General features: G+C 41.3%; 1 protein-coding gene across 3 annotated transcripts in view; it reads right to left on the bottom strand.

Moving 5' to 3' along the window:
- The window catches only part of LOC132210425 (tyrosine-protein phosphatase non-receptor type substrate 1-like), a 45,983-nt gene that overhangs the window by 15,191 nt on the left and 13,523 nt on the right, over positions 1-17,269 (bottom strand). The window contains exons 1-3 of one of the 3 annotated variants that reach the window (XM_059650035.1): positions 2,623-2,781; positions 2,186-2,527; positions 772-1,071 (exon numbers count right to left, since the gene is read on the bottom strand). In XM_059650035.1, the coding sequence (XP_059506018.1) occupies positions 772-1,071; positions 2,186-2,527; positions 2,623-2,659 (679 nt within the window). In that variant the 5' untranslated portion in view covers positions 2,660-2,781. Of the gene's footprint in view, positions 1-771; positions 1,072-2,185; positions 2,528-2,622; positions 2,782-17,269 lie in introns of those variants that run through there. The other 2 variants (XM_059650037.1, XM_059650036.1) reach the window with 2 other exon arrangements.

The raw sequence follows: 17,269 nt of genomic DNA, 5'->3' as shown, positions 1-17,269 counted from the left end.
GAAGCCGGAATTGCTCTTTAGTCAATGGTCACATTTTACCGAGCCGCCTCGTGTGGAAGCAGGGAGCGACTCCGTCTGGATGTGCTGGAGATAAACCAGCTCTGAGACCGCTCGGGGTAAGAACAGGGGGTTGAAACTGGCTACCGCTTGCGTTCCGTTTTAATATTTCTCCAGGTTATTCCCTGCTCTAACAGAGTGGCAGAAGCGAATCCACCTGTTTGACACAATTAAACTGTGTGAAAACAAATGTTGGAAGTTGATTCCGGGTCAGTTCCTTTGTTTGAGATTTCCGACTGCGGCTCCCAACGAGTTGATTGCTTTTGAGACAACAAGGTGTCGAGCTGGATGAACACAGCAGGCCAAGCAGCATCAAAGGAGCAGCAAAGCTGACCTTCCGGACTTCGACCCTCCTTCACAAACCTTGCTCCTCTGATGCTGCTTGGCCTGCTGTGTTCATCTAGCTCTCCACCTTGTTATCTCTGATTCTCCAACATCTGCAGTTCCTACTATCTCTGATTGTTTGCTTTTGCCGATTTCCATTCACCACCATCATTTACAATAATTACACACGAAGACAACGCTGGTACTTGCCAATTTGAATGGAATGTAGCGTGCATTTTCCTGCAATACGGTTAAAAATGCAGAGTGCGCATTTCACTCTTCTGTAATTCTATTTCGAACACTGCATGTTTAAAAATGAAATTGTTTTTTCTGGCTCACTAACTGCAGCCTGGAATAATGTAGTGTAGGATGTAATGCTAAAGGACCTACCTGTGCTGTTGCTGAAGCTTGCTGTCACTGACCCATTGAATGTCCTGTGTTCAATGAGACAGGAGACGGCGGCTCCCTGCTCCCGCTGAGGGTCAGTGATCCGCAGCCGGGAGGTCAGGTTGTAGCTGCTGTCACTGTTTACTGTCAGCGAGCCCGGCTCCTCCTGATACGAGACATCCCCCTCAACAATCCAGGAAATGTTCAGATCTCTCGGAAAGAATCCTGCGGCCAAACAAGTCAGTGTCTGAATCCCAACATCTCCATTCTCGGGATCCGCAGTCAGAGAGATTTCAGGTTTCGCTAAATAAACACATCAAAACATCACACTTCATTGTAGCCAATAGAAATATACAGGTAACAAGGAGAGGGGCGATTAAAATTGTGTGCAACTTTGATACTCAACGGGACAGTGCAGGACCAATTTGATAAATGGTACACCGAGTTCCAAATGACCGACACCAGGAAAAATATAACCCTTTATGAAAAATGTGAACCAGAATGAGATCCCGTGATCCAAAGGGGGTTTCGTTCCGACACAACCTCGGGTTGTGTTTCTTTATTGCAGTATATTCCAGGAAATGATAAATAAAAATAAACGTTTTCCCCAAAATTAGTTTTGTTTAATTTCGTAGTTGACTTTGTTGGGTTTCGGATTACAGAGCTTTGTCTTTTGGGCGTTTTTCTTCAAACTAAGTTTTGAAAAGGATCTGGACTGAAAGGGTCTAAATAGAAAAGGAGGTGGTGAGGGGTTACCGTCAGATTAAAGGTCGTCCCGGGCAAACCATTCGATCCCACAGAACATCGCAGTCTGGTTTATATTAGTGTGTTTCTGGGCACTATTTCTGTTTCCTTCTCTCGCACATTGAGCTATTTCGTTCTCCCTTAATCGAGTCAGAGAAAGGTCTCTGCACAGACCGAGGCGATTTGGCCCATCGTGTCCATACTGAGCCGGAGCAACTCGGCTCTTTCGGCAACTCTGAAAAATGTTTCTCTTTGGAATGCTCCTCTTCAGGTTGTTGTCCCAACCTGTTTTAAAATTCCCGATTGAATCTGTGTCCGCCACACTCTGCGGCAGTGCGAGCTAAAACCGAACCCTCATGTGGATTCTGCTTCTTGAGATATTCAGTGTCAGCCTGTACCGCTTGGTTTCGGACATGGGATAGCCTCTCCCTGTCTAGTCTGTCCAGACTGAATCAGAAACAAAATATCACGGTTGCTGGAAATACTCAGGCAGTCTCTGTGGGAACAGAAACAGGTCACGGCTCAGGTCGGCGTGTTTTGGTGAGAACTGGAAGAAGCTGGAGGTTTTACTGGTGAACAGTTTATCAGCAAAGGTCGTTTATCTGAACCGTGACCTGTTTCTGTTTCCAGATGCAACCCAATCTGCTGAATATTTACGATCTTTCACAATTACCTTGGACGTTCAATGTTGTTCCATTTCCCAGGAAGTATTTCCAGGGCCGAGGTTTCTCTCTAAGAACCACGCATCGGTAAGTGTCCGAATCATTCAGCATCAGCTCCCGGATAATGAGAAAACTCTCAGACATAGACACGGACACACGGGGGCTGTTTTTCACGAAGATCCTGGATATGTTGCTGTTCAAATCAGGAGCGTCTCTTGCCCGACACCAATAATATTTCACAAAATCAGCCAGCTCCTCTCCCGGTATCAGGCTACAGTCGATCCGAGCCGTCTGTCCTCTCAGGAGGGAGAGAACTGGAGGAGACTCAATCACTTCCAGAGGGACAACAGGCCCTGGAACATAACAAGGCAACAAATGGGACCATTAGCTCCACGGAATCCAAGTCTAACTGTAATGACTTCTAGCTGGAATCAAAGTGAATCCTTACCTAAGACCAAGAGCCAGAGCCTGAGAACTGCGCCCATGTTACTGAGGATGACGCTGCCTCACGGGTTACTTGGAAATATTGGTTATCATGCGGGAAATTCAAGTCGCAGCGAGATTGATGCGGGTGTAGCGAGCACTGTGTCACACCACATTGACTGCTGCTCACAGACCGAAAGGAACAGCAAAACCAACCCTATCAGTACCCGGATATTAACTTCTGCCATGCATTAACAATGTGTCCCCCTTCGTGAACAATACAACAATTCGTACACCAAAGTTTGCAGAAGATTAATGCACACTGCGGATAGATAAATTTCCTGTACACCTCCTCCTTCACCTCTTTCTTCCGCCTCCATCAAAAAGACATTGATTTCAAAATTAAACTTTTTTTTTCTTAAAGCGCACTTTAGTTCAGGGTGAGGAACGAGACAATAAAGTAAGATTTTGATCAGAATTTCTGTGAAACATTGTCCTTTCAATTTTTTTCCGCATTGGCTCTCCACTAAGTTTGTGGTTACCACAAAGTAAACCCTCATTTTGTATGCAAAATATTTTTTCAAGTGGCCTGCTATGAATTGATTTTGCGTTAATAATTCTTCAGGCTTCCTTCCCAAAACATCAATGTTCACTAACTTTATTTTAAATATTTATACTTACGGATTGCTTTCTCTTGTATACTCTAATTTTTCCTTCCTTATTAATTTTTTAACTGTTCGAAACTGTTTGTTGTATTCTATCCTAGCTTCAGACCTGGCATCCATTTTTGCACAATTATATTTTTTTAAAGTTTAGTACTAGCTTTCATCTTTCTAGTTAATCTTAGGTGGGTGCATTCTTTGGAATTGTTCTTACTCATTGGAATACATCTATTTGTGTATCTGGAAATATCCCATAGAAACATAGAAATAAAGAAAAGCAGGAGTTGGGCCATTCAGTTCTCCAAACCTGCTCCACCATTGCATCATGGCTAGCCGTTCAACATCATACTCTTGTTTCTGCTTTCTCCTCATATCCCTTGATCCCTTTAGCACTAAGAAGATATCTAACTTCTTCCTGAAAACGTGCAACATTTTGCTCTCAACTGTTTTCTGTGCCACAGCATTCCACTGGCTCGTTGCTCTCTGGGCAATGAAATTTCTTCCCAATTCCAATGTAAATGTCCTATTCTGCATCCTTAAGGTATGATCCCTAATCTGTACTCCTAATCACTGAGACCATCCTTCCTGTATATACTGTGTCCTATTCGAATTTTACAGATTTCTGTGAGATATCCCATCATACTTCTATACTCTTGAATGAAGTGCAAATTAATCAATTCTTTCTTCATACAGAAGCCCTGCTATCCCAGGAATCAGTCTGGTAAATGTTCTTTCCCTTAAAAGTCTGGCGCTGCATCCCAACTGACCTAATGTCCAACCTAATTTGCCAATTCACTTTAACCAGCTTTGCTTTCATGCTGTCAATTTTCCTGAGTTAAATTTTTAAAACAAAAATGTTAGATTCACTCTCTCCTTCAAACAATGTAAAATTCAATCATATTACAATCACTGCTATCTGTCACATCATTAATTACTTCAATCTCATTGCAGAATATCAAGTCCAGACATGATGTTCTGAGAAACTATCACAAAAAAATCTAAAAAATCATTGTGACTATTCTTGCCTTTCTGATTTATTCAGTCTATCTGTAAATTGAGAGCTTAAATGATTATCATTCTGTCTTTCTGACAAGGTTCCATATTTCTTCCTTTGTGCCCCATCCTACTGTGTGGATACTGTTAAAGTGCCTGTACATTATTCCTACAAGTAATACCTTGCAGTTGTCATTTTTCATCTCTACTTGAACTATTTCCTGGTTTCCTGAACTTGGATCATCCTTCCTCTGTTGTTCTGTTACCATCATTAACTAATAAAGCTATAGCTTCCTATCCCTCCAAAATACCTGCACCCTTTAATATTTAAGTTTCAATCCATGTTTTCCATCAGGAATGGCGATCATTCTCATTTATTTTCTATTTTCATGCTCAATTCCTCTGTCTCCCTTTAAATGCTTTGTGCATTCAGGTAAAGATTCTTTAGTTCTAACCTTTTACTTTCTATAATCTCTAGTCTTCTGTTGATTTACTTTGATTTGACAGTTGATTCTTTCCTGTTACTTTATCACTTCCCATATTAATACCTTTCTCTTCCGCCCTCTACTGTGGTTTACTGCATCTTTCCAAATTTGACCCCTTTACCACCACTATTTGGTTTAAATTCCTCTCTACTTTCCTAACTATATGGTTTGCAAAAACACTAATCAGAGTTCAGTTGAAATGGAGAACATCCAGTTGATGCAGATCTTATTTTTCTCAATACTGGTATTTGTGTCCCATGAATCGGAACATACTACCTCTACACACATCCTTAAACCTCACTTTCATCCTTTTTAAGTTCTAGGAAGGATGAAGAGTCTGAAACATTAAACAATAGGAGTTTCATTATGGAGCTAAAATAAAACAAAGAACTGTAGATTTTGGATAGCTGTTCATTTTGAAGGCGCTTGCTCTACAGGCACCAAGGTGAAAGAAACCTGTTTGTCCATCCAAAGCAGCCAATGACATCATCACTATGTCATGCGATCAGACACAACTTGACAGTCTACTATACTATACAAATGCATAATAGCACCTCCCCTCTGCGTCATAGACATTTACAATCATATATGCAACTGTTAGTCGGTAAGATGTTTTGGAGGATGTCAATTCCTGTATGGTTGTCCATGTACCCCCGGCTTTAATCCCTGATTGTTTAGATATACTGGGAAGTTTGTCTGTCATTGTCTTTTCCTGAGATGACTGAATGTTCAGAGGTTAGTACAATGTCATGGTATTCTTCACTGAGGTACTATCCCCTTCACATATTCCAATTACTGCTCTGTCCTCAGGTATATCCAGGTCTGTATTCGGCACAGTTATTTATGAATCTTCAATTATTGTTGTCTCGCTGACTTTCTGATTGCCGATAGTTGATCTGCATGTCTTCTCCATGCTATATTGTCTCTTGGCAGTACTGTATCAGGATTGGTCCAGTCTATGCTGCGGTAATTATTGGTGCCTATTTCTCACCAGTTATGTATTCCTTGACCTTTTAGGAAAACATGGCATTTGGCCTTGTTCTCTTGTTGGAAAACCTGATTCTGTTGTATCCCATCGTTAGGTCTGAGGAGAAATTTCAGATTGGGATTCAAGCTTTTGGCTTTTAAGTACACTGATTGAGATTTTAGGCAGAATAGAGTTATAATAAGATTAAATCAGCAAGTTTATTTTGAGGGAATTATCTCTATTCCTGTTAATTGTGCTAGATCATTTCAAAAAGATGGTTTTCAAAGAAACAAAATAGTTGTTGAACTTGATTGGTTATGCACTCACAAAAGACCAGGTGATTGTTTTCAAGTATTGGAATTAAGTAATATGACAAAATGCCTAAAAACTGAAGAAGTTGTAAAGACAAATACAACGTATACATTTCTCCATATTTACATTTTTTTTGTCTATTGGGAATTCCATTGTGCATTTTGTCCAGTTTCCATACAGATGTACCAGTAACAAAAATCTTGAAATGGGATAAGTGATTTAAGATCATATTCAGTTCTGTTTCTAACAAAACATCTTATTGTCTCTTTTTGGAGATAGCATTTTAATTTGGGGATTTAAGCAGTATTTTGAGGAAAAATGTCGTCTGTTGTTAGACAGAAACAGGAAGACTCTTCAACTTGACAGCAGTGAAAGGCTGGCATGGCATATATGGACACTGATCTGAGAAAATTAACCATCCAAACAGAGAAACAAAAAATATTGAACAGTTACAGTGAAAGCTTTCTTTCAAAGGAGTGAAATCCCAGCTCCTTGATTTTACAAAATTACTGCTCCACTGACTGAGATGATATTGAGGTAAATTTGAAGCCTTCGTCTGTATTCATACATTGGAAAAAAAGGTCTGCTAAGTTTTGAAGGTGCAACTGCAGGTAATAAAGGGTGTTACTTCTCCACAAAAGTGGTGAAGAATTTGAAGGAACAAAAACAAAGTTACTGGAAAAGATCAGCAGGTCTGGCACCATCTGTGAAGGTAAAGAACAGAGTTTGCATTTTGGGTCAGCAGACCCAAAATGTTAACTCTGTTTCCTCCTTCAAGATACTGCCAGACATGCTGCGATTTTTCAGCAACTTTGTTTCTGCTCCTGAATTACAGCATCCGCAGTTATTTCGGCTTTTATGAAGAATTTGAAGGTGCCACTTAAGATATTGGCTCCTGCACAAGATAAAATTGATTACAATTCAGCAATAAAAAGATTGAAGGCCTATTTAATGTCCAATAACATGCAATATACAAAGCAATTGTCTTCTGGGATGTCCAAAGTAAGAAGTAAATGATCAACATTATATGCATTGGAGATGACTAAAAGTCAAATATGACTGTGAAGTTGAAAATGCTGAATGGGGAATCAAAGCATAAATAATCAAAGATTATCTCTTTGCTGAAAATACTCCAGAAAGGTAGAAAGCTGTCAGAGTTAACACGACCACAAGCCTTTAAGAAATAGGAGGAGAATTAGGCCATTCATTCCATCAAGTTTGTTCCACCATTTGAGGGCTGGTATGTTTTTCAAACTCATTCTTGCAAACCTGAAAACATTGTTAAATATTTTCACCATCTTTCTCTCCAATGGTAATGCACTTGGGAAGTAACAGTAAGATGTTTCATTAGAAAAGAACTGAATGGGATGTTAAATCACTTATCCCATTTTAGGATTGCAACCTACGTGGCTAATGTGATCAAGAAAGTATATGGCATGCTTGCCTTAATTGGCTAGGGTGTGGAGTACAAGAGTTGGCGAACTATGTTACAGCTATATAAGACCCTTGTTAGGCTGCATTTGGAGTACTGTGTGTAGTTTTGGTCACAACATTACCAGAAGGACGTGGAAGCTTTGGAGAGAGTGCAGAGAAGGTTCACCAGGATGTTGCCTGGTCTTGAGGGCATTGGTGATGAGGAAAGGTTAAAAAGGCTAGGATTGTTTTCAATGGAAAGATGGCACCTGAGAGGAGACCTGACAGAGGTCTTTAAATAATGAGAAGCAGAGATAGGGTGGATATTCGGAGGCATTTTCCCAGGATTGAAGTTTCAATTACAAGGGGCCACAGGTTCAAGGTGAGAGGGGAAAAGTTTAAGGGAGATGTACGAGTAGTGTTTTTCACACAGAGAGTGGTAAGAGCCTGGAACACACTTCCAGAAGAGATGGTGAACGCAGGCACATTGACAACATTTAAGAGCTATCAGGATAGTTACGCAAATAGGGAGGGAATAGAGGGATATGGACCGAATAAGGGCAGAATGTTGTTTTAGAGATTAGTTATGGCATGATGAATGGCACAGGCTTAGAGGACCAAAGGGCCTGCTCCTGTGCTGTGTTTCTCTTTTGTTCTTTTGTTCTTTTTGTTCTGTCCTTACTAATCAACAACCTATCTACCTCTGTCTAAAGCACTCAATGACGTGGCCTCTACCACCCTCTGAGTCAATGAGTTCCACAGATTAACTGCTCTGGCTGTAGAAAATTCTCCTCATTTCAGTTCTAAAGGTTGTGCCTAAGGTTGTGCTTGGATTCCACTCTCTGCTGTTAGGAGAATCATCTACTCCATATGCATTCTATCCAGCAATCTTAGCAAGTTTCAATCAGATCTCCCTTATCCTTCTAAACTCCACAGAGAACAGACCCAGAACCCTCAACCACTTCTCACATGACAAGCTTTTCATCCCTAGGATCATTCTTGTAAATCTCCTTTGGGTTCCCCTCTAACAACAGTGGGACCTTCCTTAGATATGGGACCCAAAGTTGCTCACAGTGTTCCAAATGTGATCTGTCCAGAGCTTTATACAAACTCGATAGTGCTCAATGCCCTTGTATTCTAGCCATATTGAAATTAATGCCATTGCATTTGTCTTCCCAACTGTCAATTGATCCTGCATGTTAACCTTAAGAGAATCCTGAACTGGGACTCCAAATTCCCTTTGTGCTTAAGATTTCCAAAGACTTTCCCCATTTAGAAAATAGTCTACATCTCTATTCTTCCTATCAAAGTACATAACCTCACAGTTTCCCATACAGTATTTCATCTGCCACTTCTTCGTGCATTCTCCTAGCCTGTCCAAGACCTGATGTGGAGATGCTAGTGTTGGACTGGTGTGGACAAAGTCAGAAATCACACAACACCAGGTTATAGTCTAACAGGTTTTTTTTAAAGTCACAAGCTTTTGGAATGCTGTTCCTTGGTCACCTGCCACAGCCTCCTTGTTTCCTCAACACTACCTTTTCCTCCACCTATCTTTGTTTCACCTGCAAGCTTAGTTTGCCCTCAGTTCCTTCGTCCAGATCACAGGTAATGTAAATATTTGAAATCACAACACGAATCCCTGTAGAACTCTACTAGTCACCGGTTACTACCCGACAAAGGGCCTACTCCCTGCCTTTCTCCAGTCACCCAATTCTCTATCCATGCAAGTATCTTGCCCCTAACACTCTGGGCTATTATTTTATTTAGTAGCCTCCCATTTGGCACCTCATTAAAGACCTGGAAATCTGAATAGAATACTTTCACTGGCTCTCCTTTGTCTAACTTACTTGTTACCACCTCAAAGAATTCTAACAGTTTTACATAAGGACATAAGAATAGGAGCAGGAGTAGTACATCTGGCCCATTGAACCTGCTCTCCACCATTCAATAAGATCATGGCTGATCTTTTTGTGGACTCAGCCCCAATTACCTGCCCACCCACCATAACTCTTAATTTCGTTACTGTTCAAAAATCTATTTTTCCCTTAAAAACATTCAATGAGGTAGCCTGAGCTGCTTCACTAGGCAGGGAATTCCACTGATTCACAATCTTTTGGGTGAAGAAGTTTCTCCTCAACTCAGTCCTAAGTCTGCTTCTCCCTTATTTTGAGGCTTTGCCCCCTTGTAATAGTTTTACCTGCCTGTGGAAACACCTTCCTGCTTCTATCTTGTCTATTCCCTTCTTAATTTCATATGTTTCCATAGGATCACCCTCACCCCCATTCTTCTAAATTCCAAAGAGTATGGTCTACTCAACCCTTCCTCATAAACCAATACTCTCAATTCCGGAATCAACCAAGTGAACCTCCCCTGCACCTCTTCCAGTAACAGTATGTCCTTTTCTCAAGTAAAGAGCCCAAAACTGCACACAATACTATAGGTTTGGCCTCTCTAGCATCCTAAACCGCTGCAGCATAGCCTCCCTGTTTTTAAACTCCAACCCTCTAGCAATGAAGGACACTATTCCATTTGCCTTCTTAATTACCTGTTGCACCTGCAAAACAACTTTTTGTGATTCACGCACAAGGATACCCATGTCTCTCTGCACAGCAGCATACTGTACTTTTTCACCATTTAAATAATAGTCCATTTTGCTGTTATTTTTGGATGACCTCATATTTACCAACATTGTACACCACCTGCCACACTCTTACTTACTCACTTAGCCTGTCTATATCTCTCTGCAGACTTCCAGTGTCCTCGGCACACTTTGCACCGCCACTCATCTTAGTGTCATCTGCGAACTTTGAAACACTACTACACCTTGTCCCCAACTCTAAATCATCTATGTACATTATAAACAATTGAGTCCCAACACTGATCTCTGAGGCACAGCACCAGCCACTGATTTCCAACCAGAAAACAGCCATTTATCCCCACTCTTTGCTCTCTGTTGGTTAACTAATCTTCTGTCCATGCCAATAGATTACCTGAAATGCCATGCACATTTATCTTGCGCAGCAGCCTTTTGTGCGACACCTTGTCGAATGCTTTCTAGATATCCAGATATTCCACATCCACCGATTTCCTGTTGTTCACTGCACTCGTAATGTTCTCAAAGTATTCCAGTAAATTAATTAAACATGACCTGTCATTCATGAACCCATTCAGTGTCGGCCTAATGGGCCAAGCTGTATCCAGATGCTTCGCTATTTCTTTCTTGATTATAGATTCAAGCATTTTCCTCACTACAGAAGTTAAGTTAATTGGCCTATTGTTATGCAACTTTTGTCTACCTTTTTTTAAACATTGACATCACATTTGCTGTTTACCAATCTGCTGGAACCACTCCAGAGTCCAATAAATTTTGGTAAATTACCGTGAGCGCTTTTGATATTTCCCCGCCATCTCTTTTAGTACCCTGGGATGCATTCCATCAGGAGACTTGTCTGCCTTTAGTCCTCATAACACTACCTCCTTAGTGAGAATGATTGTTTCTCGGTTCTTACCTGCCATAGAACCCTGGTCATTAATTATTGGCATGTTAATTGTGTCATCTACTGTGAAAACTGACATAAAATACCTATTCAATGCCTTGACAACTTCCTTATTTCCAATTATTAAATCCCCCTTCTTGTCCTGTAAAGGACCAATGTTTGCCTTAGCCACTCTTTGTTATTTTGTACATTTGTTGAAACTTTTGCCTTCTGTTTTTATATTCTGAGCTAGTTTACTCTCATAATCCATCTTACTTTTCTTTATAGCTTTTAGTGTGCCTTTCTGTTCACATTTAAAGATTTCCTAATCCCCTAATTTCACACTAATCTTTGCCACTTTGTATGCATTTTCTTTCAATCTGATACCTTCCTTTATTTCCTTAGTTATCAATGGCTGATTATTTATTTTCCTTCAGTCCTTCTTTTTCTCAGGCATATGCTTTTGCTGAGTGAAAAACTGCTTTGAAAGTCCTCTACTGTTCCTCAAATGTCCCACCATATGTATTTGCTCCCAGTCTACCTTAGCCAACTCCTCCTTCTTCCCATTGTAGCCTCCTTTATTTAAACACAGAACACTGGTATTGAATTCTACCTTCTCACCCTCCATCTGTACTTTAAATTAAACCATGCTGTGATCACTCCTTCCAAGAGGATCCCTAACCATGAGATCATTAATTATTCCTGTCTCATTACACAGGACAAGTTCACGTATAGCTTGATCCCTCATGGCCTCCATTGAACACTGTTCGAGGAAACTCATAGATACCTTCTATGAACTCCTCCTCAATGCTGTTTTGACTGACTTGGCTTGACCAATCAATGTGTAGATTAAAATCCTCCAAGATCATTGCAGTAGCATTTTGACATGCGTCATGGATCCCTACAGTGTGGAAACAGGATGCCCTCCACTCCTAGCTCATCAAGTCCACATCAATGCTCAGAGTATCCCATCCAGACTCTCCTCTCATCCTCTCTCTGCAGCCCTTGTAATCTACACATCCCTGAACACCATGGGCAATTTAGCATGGCCAATCCACTTGGTCTGCACATCTTTGGACTGTGGGAGGAAACCGGAGCACCTGACAGAAACCCACGCACGCACTGGGAGAATGTACAAACTCTGCACAGACAGTGACCCAAGGGGGGAATCAAACCCAGGTCCCTAGCTCCGTGAGGCAGCAGTGCTAACCACTGAGCCACAGTGCCACCCAATTTCATTGTAATTTCATTGTGTATTGTCTGTCTTATAGTGAAGTTATTATTTGGTGGCCTGTAAACTCTGCCTATCAATGACATTTTCCACGTACTATTTCTAATTTCCATGCACGTTGATTCAACCTTGTTCTTCACAGAACACATTTTATTTCTCATAGCCACCCTGATGACTTCCTAAAATATCAGAGCTACACCACCTCCCTTTCTTTTGTGTCTGTCCTTCCGAATAGCCCAATATCCCTGAACATTAAACTCCCATTTGTGACCACTGTGCAACCATATCTCTGTAATGACCACTAAATCATATCCATTTGTGATGATTTGTGCCATCAACTCATTTGCCTTGTTTCGAATGCTGCAAGCATTTAGTTGAAGTGGCTTTATGCTAGCTTTTATATCTTCTTTTTGAATGCTAATACCTCGACCAGGCATGCTGTGAGAAAGCTGTGTTAACTCAGTCTTATTTTCCCTACTTGTTCATGTAACCATTCAAATGCCTCTGAAATGCCACCAACATGCCTGCATCCACCACCTCCTCTAGCAGTGCATTTCAGATTCCTACCACTCTCTGCACAAAAAGCTTTCCTCACATCTCCTTTAAACTTTTGCCCTCTCACCTCGAACCTGTAGTCCCCTGTAAGTGAAACTTCAACCCTGTGAAAAAGCCAATGACTATCTACCCTATCTATGCCTCTCATAATTTTGGAGTCCTCTATCAGGTCTCCTCTCAGCCATCATCTTTCCAATGAATATGATCCCAGTCGTTTTAACCTTTTCTCATAGCCAATGCCCTCAAGACCAGGCAACATCCTCATGAACATTCTCTGCACCATCTCCAAACCTTCCACACCTTTCTGGCAATGTGGTGACAAAAGCTGCACTCAATACTCGAAATGTGGCCTAACAAGGCTTTTATACAGCTGCAACATGTTTTGCCAACTGTTGTACTCCATACTGCAGCCGATGAAGGCAAGCATGCCATTTACCTTCTTAATCGCGTCGCACACCTGTGTTGTCACTGTTAGGGAACTGTGGACCTGTACACCCAGATCAATCTGTATGTTAATGTTCGTAAGGATTCTGCCAATTACAGTGTAATTCACACCTAAATTTGATTCTCCGAAATGCATCACCTCACATTTGTCTGGATTAAGCTCCCTCTGCCATTTCTGTGCCAAGTCACTAATCTATATCCTGTTGTATCCTTTCACAACTGTCGGCACTCTCAGGAACTTTACCAATCTTCGTGTCAACTGCAAACTTACTAATCAGATCAGCCACATTTTCTTCCAGATCATTTATATATACTACAAGCAACAGAGGACCTATGACTGATCCCTGTGGAACATCATGAGTTCCTGGTCTCCATTCTGAAAAACACCCTTCCACCGCTACCCACTGTCCTCTATGACCAAGTCAGCTTTGTACCCAGCTGGCTGGCTCACCTTAAATCCCATTTGATTTTAGTTTCTTTACCAATCTGCCATGTTATCAAATGCCTTACTGAAGTCCATATATCCTCGGCTCTTCCCTTATCAATTATCTTGGTCACCTCGTCAAAAAAATCAATCAGGTGGGTGAGAGTTAGTGACTGCCTGTCACTAACTAGTCTATTTTCTTCCAAATGTACATATATCCTGTGCCTCAGTGTCTTCCCCAAGAGCTTCCTCACAGATGTCAGACTCACTGGCCTATAATTTCCTGGATTAACTCTGCTTCATTTCTTAAGCAAGAGAACAACATTGACTAATCTCTGAAACCTCGCCTGTGGTCAAGGAGGATGGGAAGATATCTGCTAATACCCCAACTATTGCTTCACTTGCCTCTCTCAGTAACCATCTGGCCCTGGGGACTTGTCTACCTTAATGCAATTTAGAATACCCAAAACTTCCTCCTTTAATATATTGACATTCTCTAGCATATACATACATTCATCCCTGACCTCAACATCAATCAGTGATAATGGGAACTGCCGATGCTGGAGAACCCAAGATAACAAAGTGTGGAGCTGGATGAACATAGCAGGCCAAGCAGCATCTCAGGAGCACAAAAGCTGACGTTTCGGGCCGAGACCTTTCATCGGAGAGCTCCTTGAGTGGGCCTAATCTTTACCTTGCTACCTTCTTTCTTCTAATATATGCATTAAAAAGCCTTTGGATTCTCCTTGATCCAGTTTGCTAAAGACGTTTCATGGCCTCTTTTAGCCTTACTAATACTGTGTTTAACTTCCTTCCTAATTTCTCTGTAGTCCTCAAGGGCTTTGTCAGTTTGTAGCTAGGCCTATCAAAAAGCTTTCATTTTCCTTTTGACTAGGTTTACAGTTTCCCTTGTCAACCATGGTTCCTGAATCCTACCATTCCCAACTTCAATTTTTCAGGGACATGCATGTCCTGCACTTTAATCAATTGGTCTCTAAAAGCATCCCACATGACTGATGTTGATTTGCCCTTAATTAACTGCTCCCAATCCACATTCTCCAGTTTTTGTCTAACTTGGATGTAACAGGCTCGAAGATCGGACTCAAAAATCTTATCAATGACTGAGGTCAGGCTGATCAGAACTTAGCAGAACAAAGGATTTTTCTTGAGGCAAGCACATTTGAAACCACATTTGAGAAGAACATGCCCCGAATTCACCTTCAGGGAGAATAAAGAGCCATTAGGCAGAATCTACATGGAAAACAAAGTTGGCCACTTCACTCAAATCGGGCAGTGTTTCATTAAATCAAACATACAGAGGTAAAATTCAGGTTAAATGTGAATTAGGTAAAGCAATGTAAAGTGAAGTCAAATGGAGTGAGTTAAAGTTGAAATTGTTAACGAAATTAGAAGTAGATATTGCTTGAATGTATATTTTATATTAAGTATTTGTACTTAAGGGATTGAATAAAGAAGTGTTTCTTGAATTAACTTCTGAGTTCCTTGCCTTTTGTCTGTCACACTTGGATAGGCTGCCTGAGCAAAAGGTTTGTGTTCTCCTTTCCTTTGGCGTCCCTAGTGGGCATTCGATAAGAAGTAACTTTAAGCTGCTCTGAAGTCGAACTCACCAGCCTTGCATGATAGAGCTGGGATCGAGCAGTATTGGAAATAAAATGGGTTGTTGTTGAGTGTGACAAACAAATGGCAGAATTTGTGACGTGACTTTATTACTTGCTTCTTGTGGCCCTTCAAAGACAGCTAAAGATTTAGAGATAAAAAAATGGCTGTTTGCCAAGAATGGGAAGCGATGCTAAGGAAATACCTAAATAAGAAATGGCCCAAGTAAGTTGAGCATTGCAGTAAGTTAATATTGGGTCAGAGATCCACAGGTCAGAAATGTTGGGAAGAAGCATGTAGAGAGCAAGGAGAGTGCACTTCTAAACTTGGTAAGGCTGCAGAAATTGTCAGCTGTTTAGAGTAGTTAAAGGGGAAAGAAATTAGAAAATAAAGTATTACATGAAGATAATAAAAACAAATTATTTGACAATAATGAGCAGTTATGTGGAGAGTGTAAAGGTTACTCTCTCTGAGAAAAGTACTTGGACCTTGGTCAGATGGGACAATGGGCCAAGGAATTGTTCAGTTTAGACAAATGCGAAGTCTTGCATTTTGGTAAGGCAAACCAGGGCAGCATTTACACAGTTAATGGGAGGATTCTGAGGAGTGTTGCAGTACAAAGAGACCTAGGAGTACAGGTGCATAGTTCCTTGAAAGTGGAGTTGTAGGTAGACAGGGCTGTGAAGGATGCTTTTGGTATGCTTGTCTTATTTATTAGTGCGTCGAGTACAGGAATTACTGGACTTCATGTACTGGTTGTACAGGTCATTGATGAGTCCACTTTTAGAATACTGCATGCAATTCTGGTCTCCATGCTTTCGGGAGGATATTATTAAACTTGAAAGGGTGCAGAAAACATTTTAAATGATATTGCGGGGATGGAAAGATTTGAGCTGCACAGGGAGGCTGATTAGGCTGGGGCTTTTTCTTTAAAGCATTGGAAGCTGAGGGGTGATCTTATAGAAGTCTATAAAATCAAAAGGGACTTAGAAAGGGTGAATAGTCAAAGTCTTTTCCGAGGGTTATGGAGTCCAAAACTAGAGGGCATAAGTCTAAGATAAGAGAGGAAAGATTGAAAAGGGACCTAAGGTGCAACTTTTTCCATGCAGAGGGTATTGGGCATCTGGAATGAGCTGCCAGAGAAAGTGGTGGAAGCTGGTACCGTTACAACATTTAGAGTCATGGAACTGTATCGCACGGAAATAGACCCTTTTAAGTGCTGTAATTGTACCCACCTCCATTTAAAAGGCATCTGGATGGGTATATAAATTGGAAGGGTTTAGAAAGATATGGGCCAAATGCTGGCAAATGGGACTAGATCAGTTTTGGGTATTTGGTCAGTGCAGATGAGTTGGACCAAAGGGCTCTGATTCCACGCTGTACAGTTGTATGACTCTCAGTGGAATGGAGCTCTGACAGATGGCAGTGAGGAACCTGGTGAGTCCGGAACGGGACACTGGAGAATAGTGGTGACTAGCTGATGGGGTGAGCTCGGTGACCTGGTGTCACCTGCTACATTGGCAGAGGCTGGTGCTCTCTCCAGCAACGTGGTGGTTTGGGCCTGGCATCCGGTGGCCCAGGTATCCTTTAGGTGGCTTCTGCGAAGTCTACTTTCCTGGGATCAGAGGCAAGATTGGTTCGAGGGTGGGCTTCTGTGGAGTCTTGCAGGGCAGGATTCCAGCATCCTGGTGTAGGAGCCCCTTTCGCCTGCAGCTTCGAGCCCAGTATTCCAGCAGCCCAGCATGACAGTCTTACAATGGTACTGTTTTTTCCTGAACCTAGAAGCCAGGAACTGAGCTAAGGTGGACTTTGCCTTAGACTTTAAAAAACAAACTTTCTTCTCTATGCCTTCTTTTATTAATAAAGGTGCTGTGGTATGGTGAATTAAACAATTTTTACTTATTCTTTGTAAAAAATACAAGACACAATAAATCACTATTTAGTTCTATTGGTACATACTGAGGTAGGAGACCACCCACAGAATTCTTTTGGGATACATGGGGCTTCTGCACTACCCCTTAACACAACTAGAGATATTTACTTTTCTTGCTGAACAAAAGGGACAATTATTTTGAGTGGGTTTGCTTGAC

This window comes from Stegostoma tigrinum, chromosome 12 (genome assembly GCF_030684315.1).
Source record: "Stegostoma tigrinum isolate sSteTig4 chromosome 12, sSteTig4.hap1, whole genome shotgun sequence".
Taxonomy (NCBI): Eukaryota; Metazoa; Chordata; class Chondrichthyes; order Orectolobiformes; family Stegostomatidae; genus Stegostoma; species Stegostoma tigrinum.
This window is presented reverse-complemented; position numbering and strand designations above follow the sequence as displayed.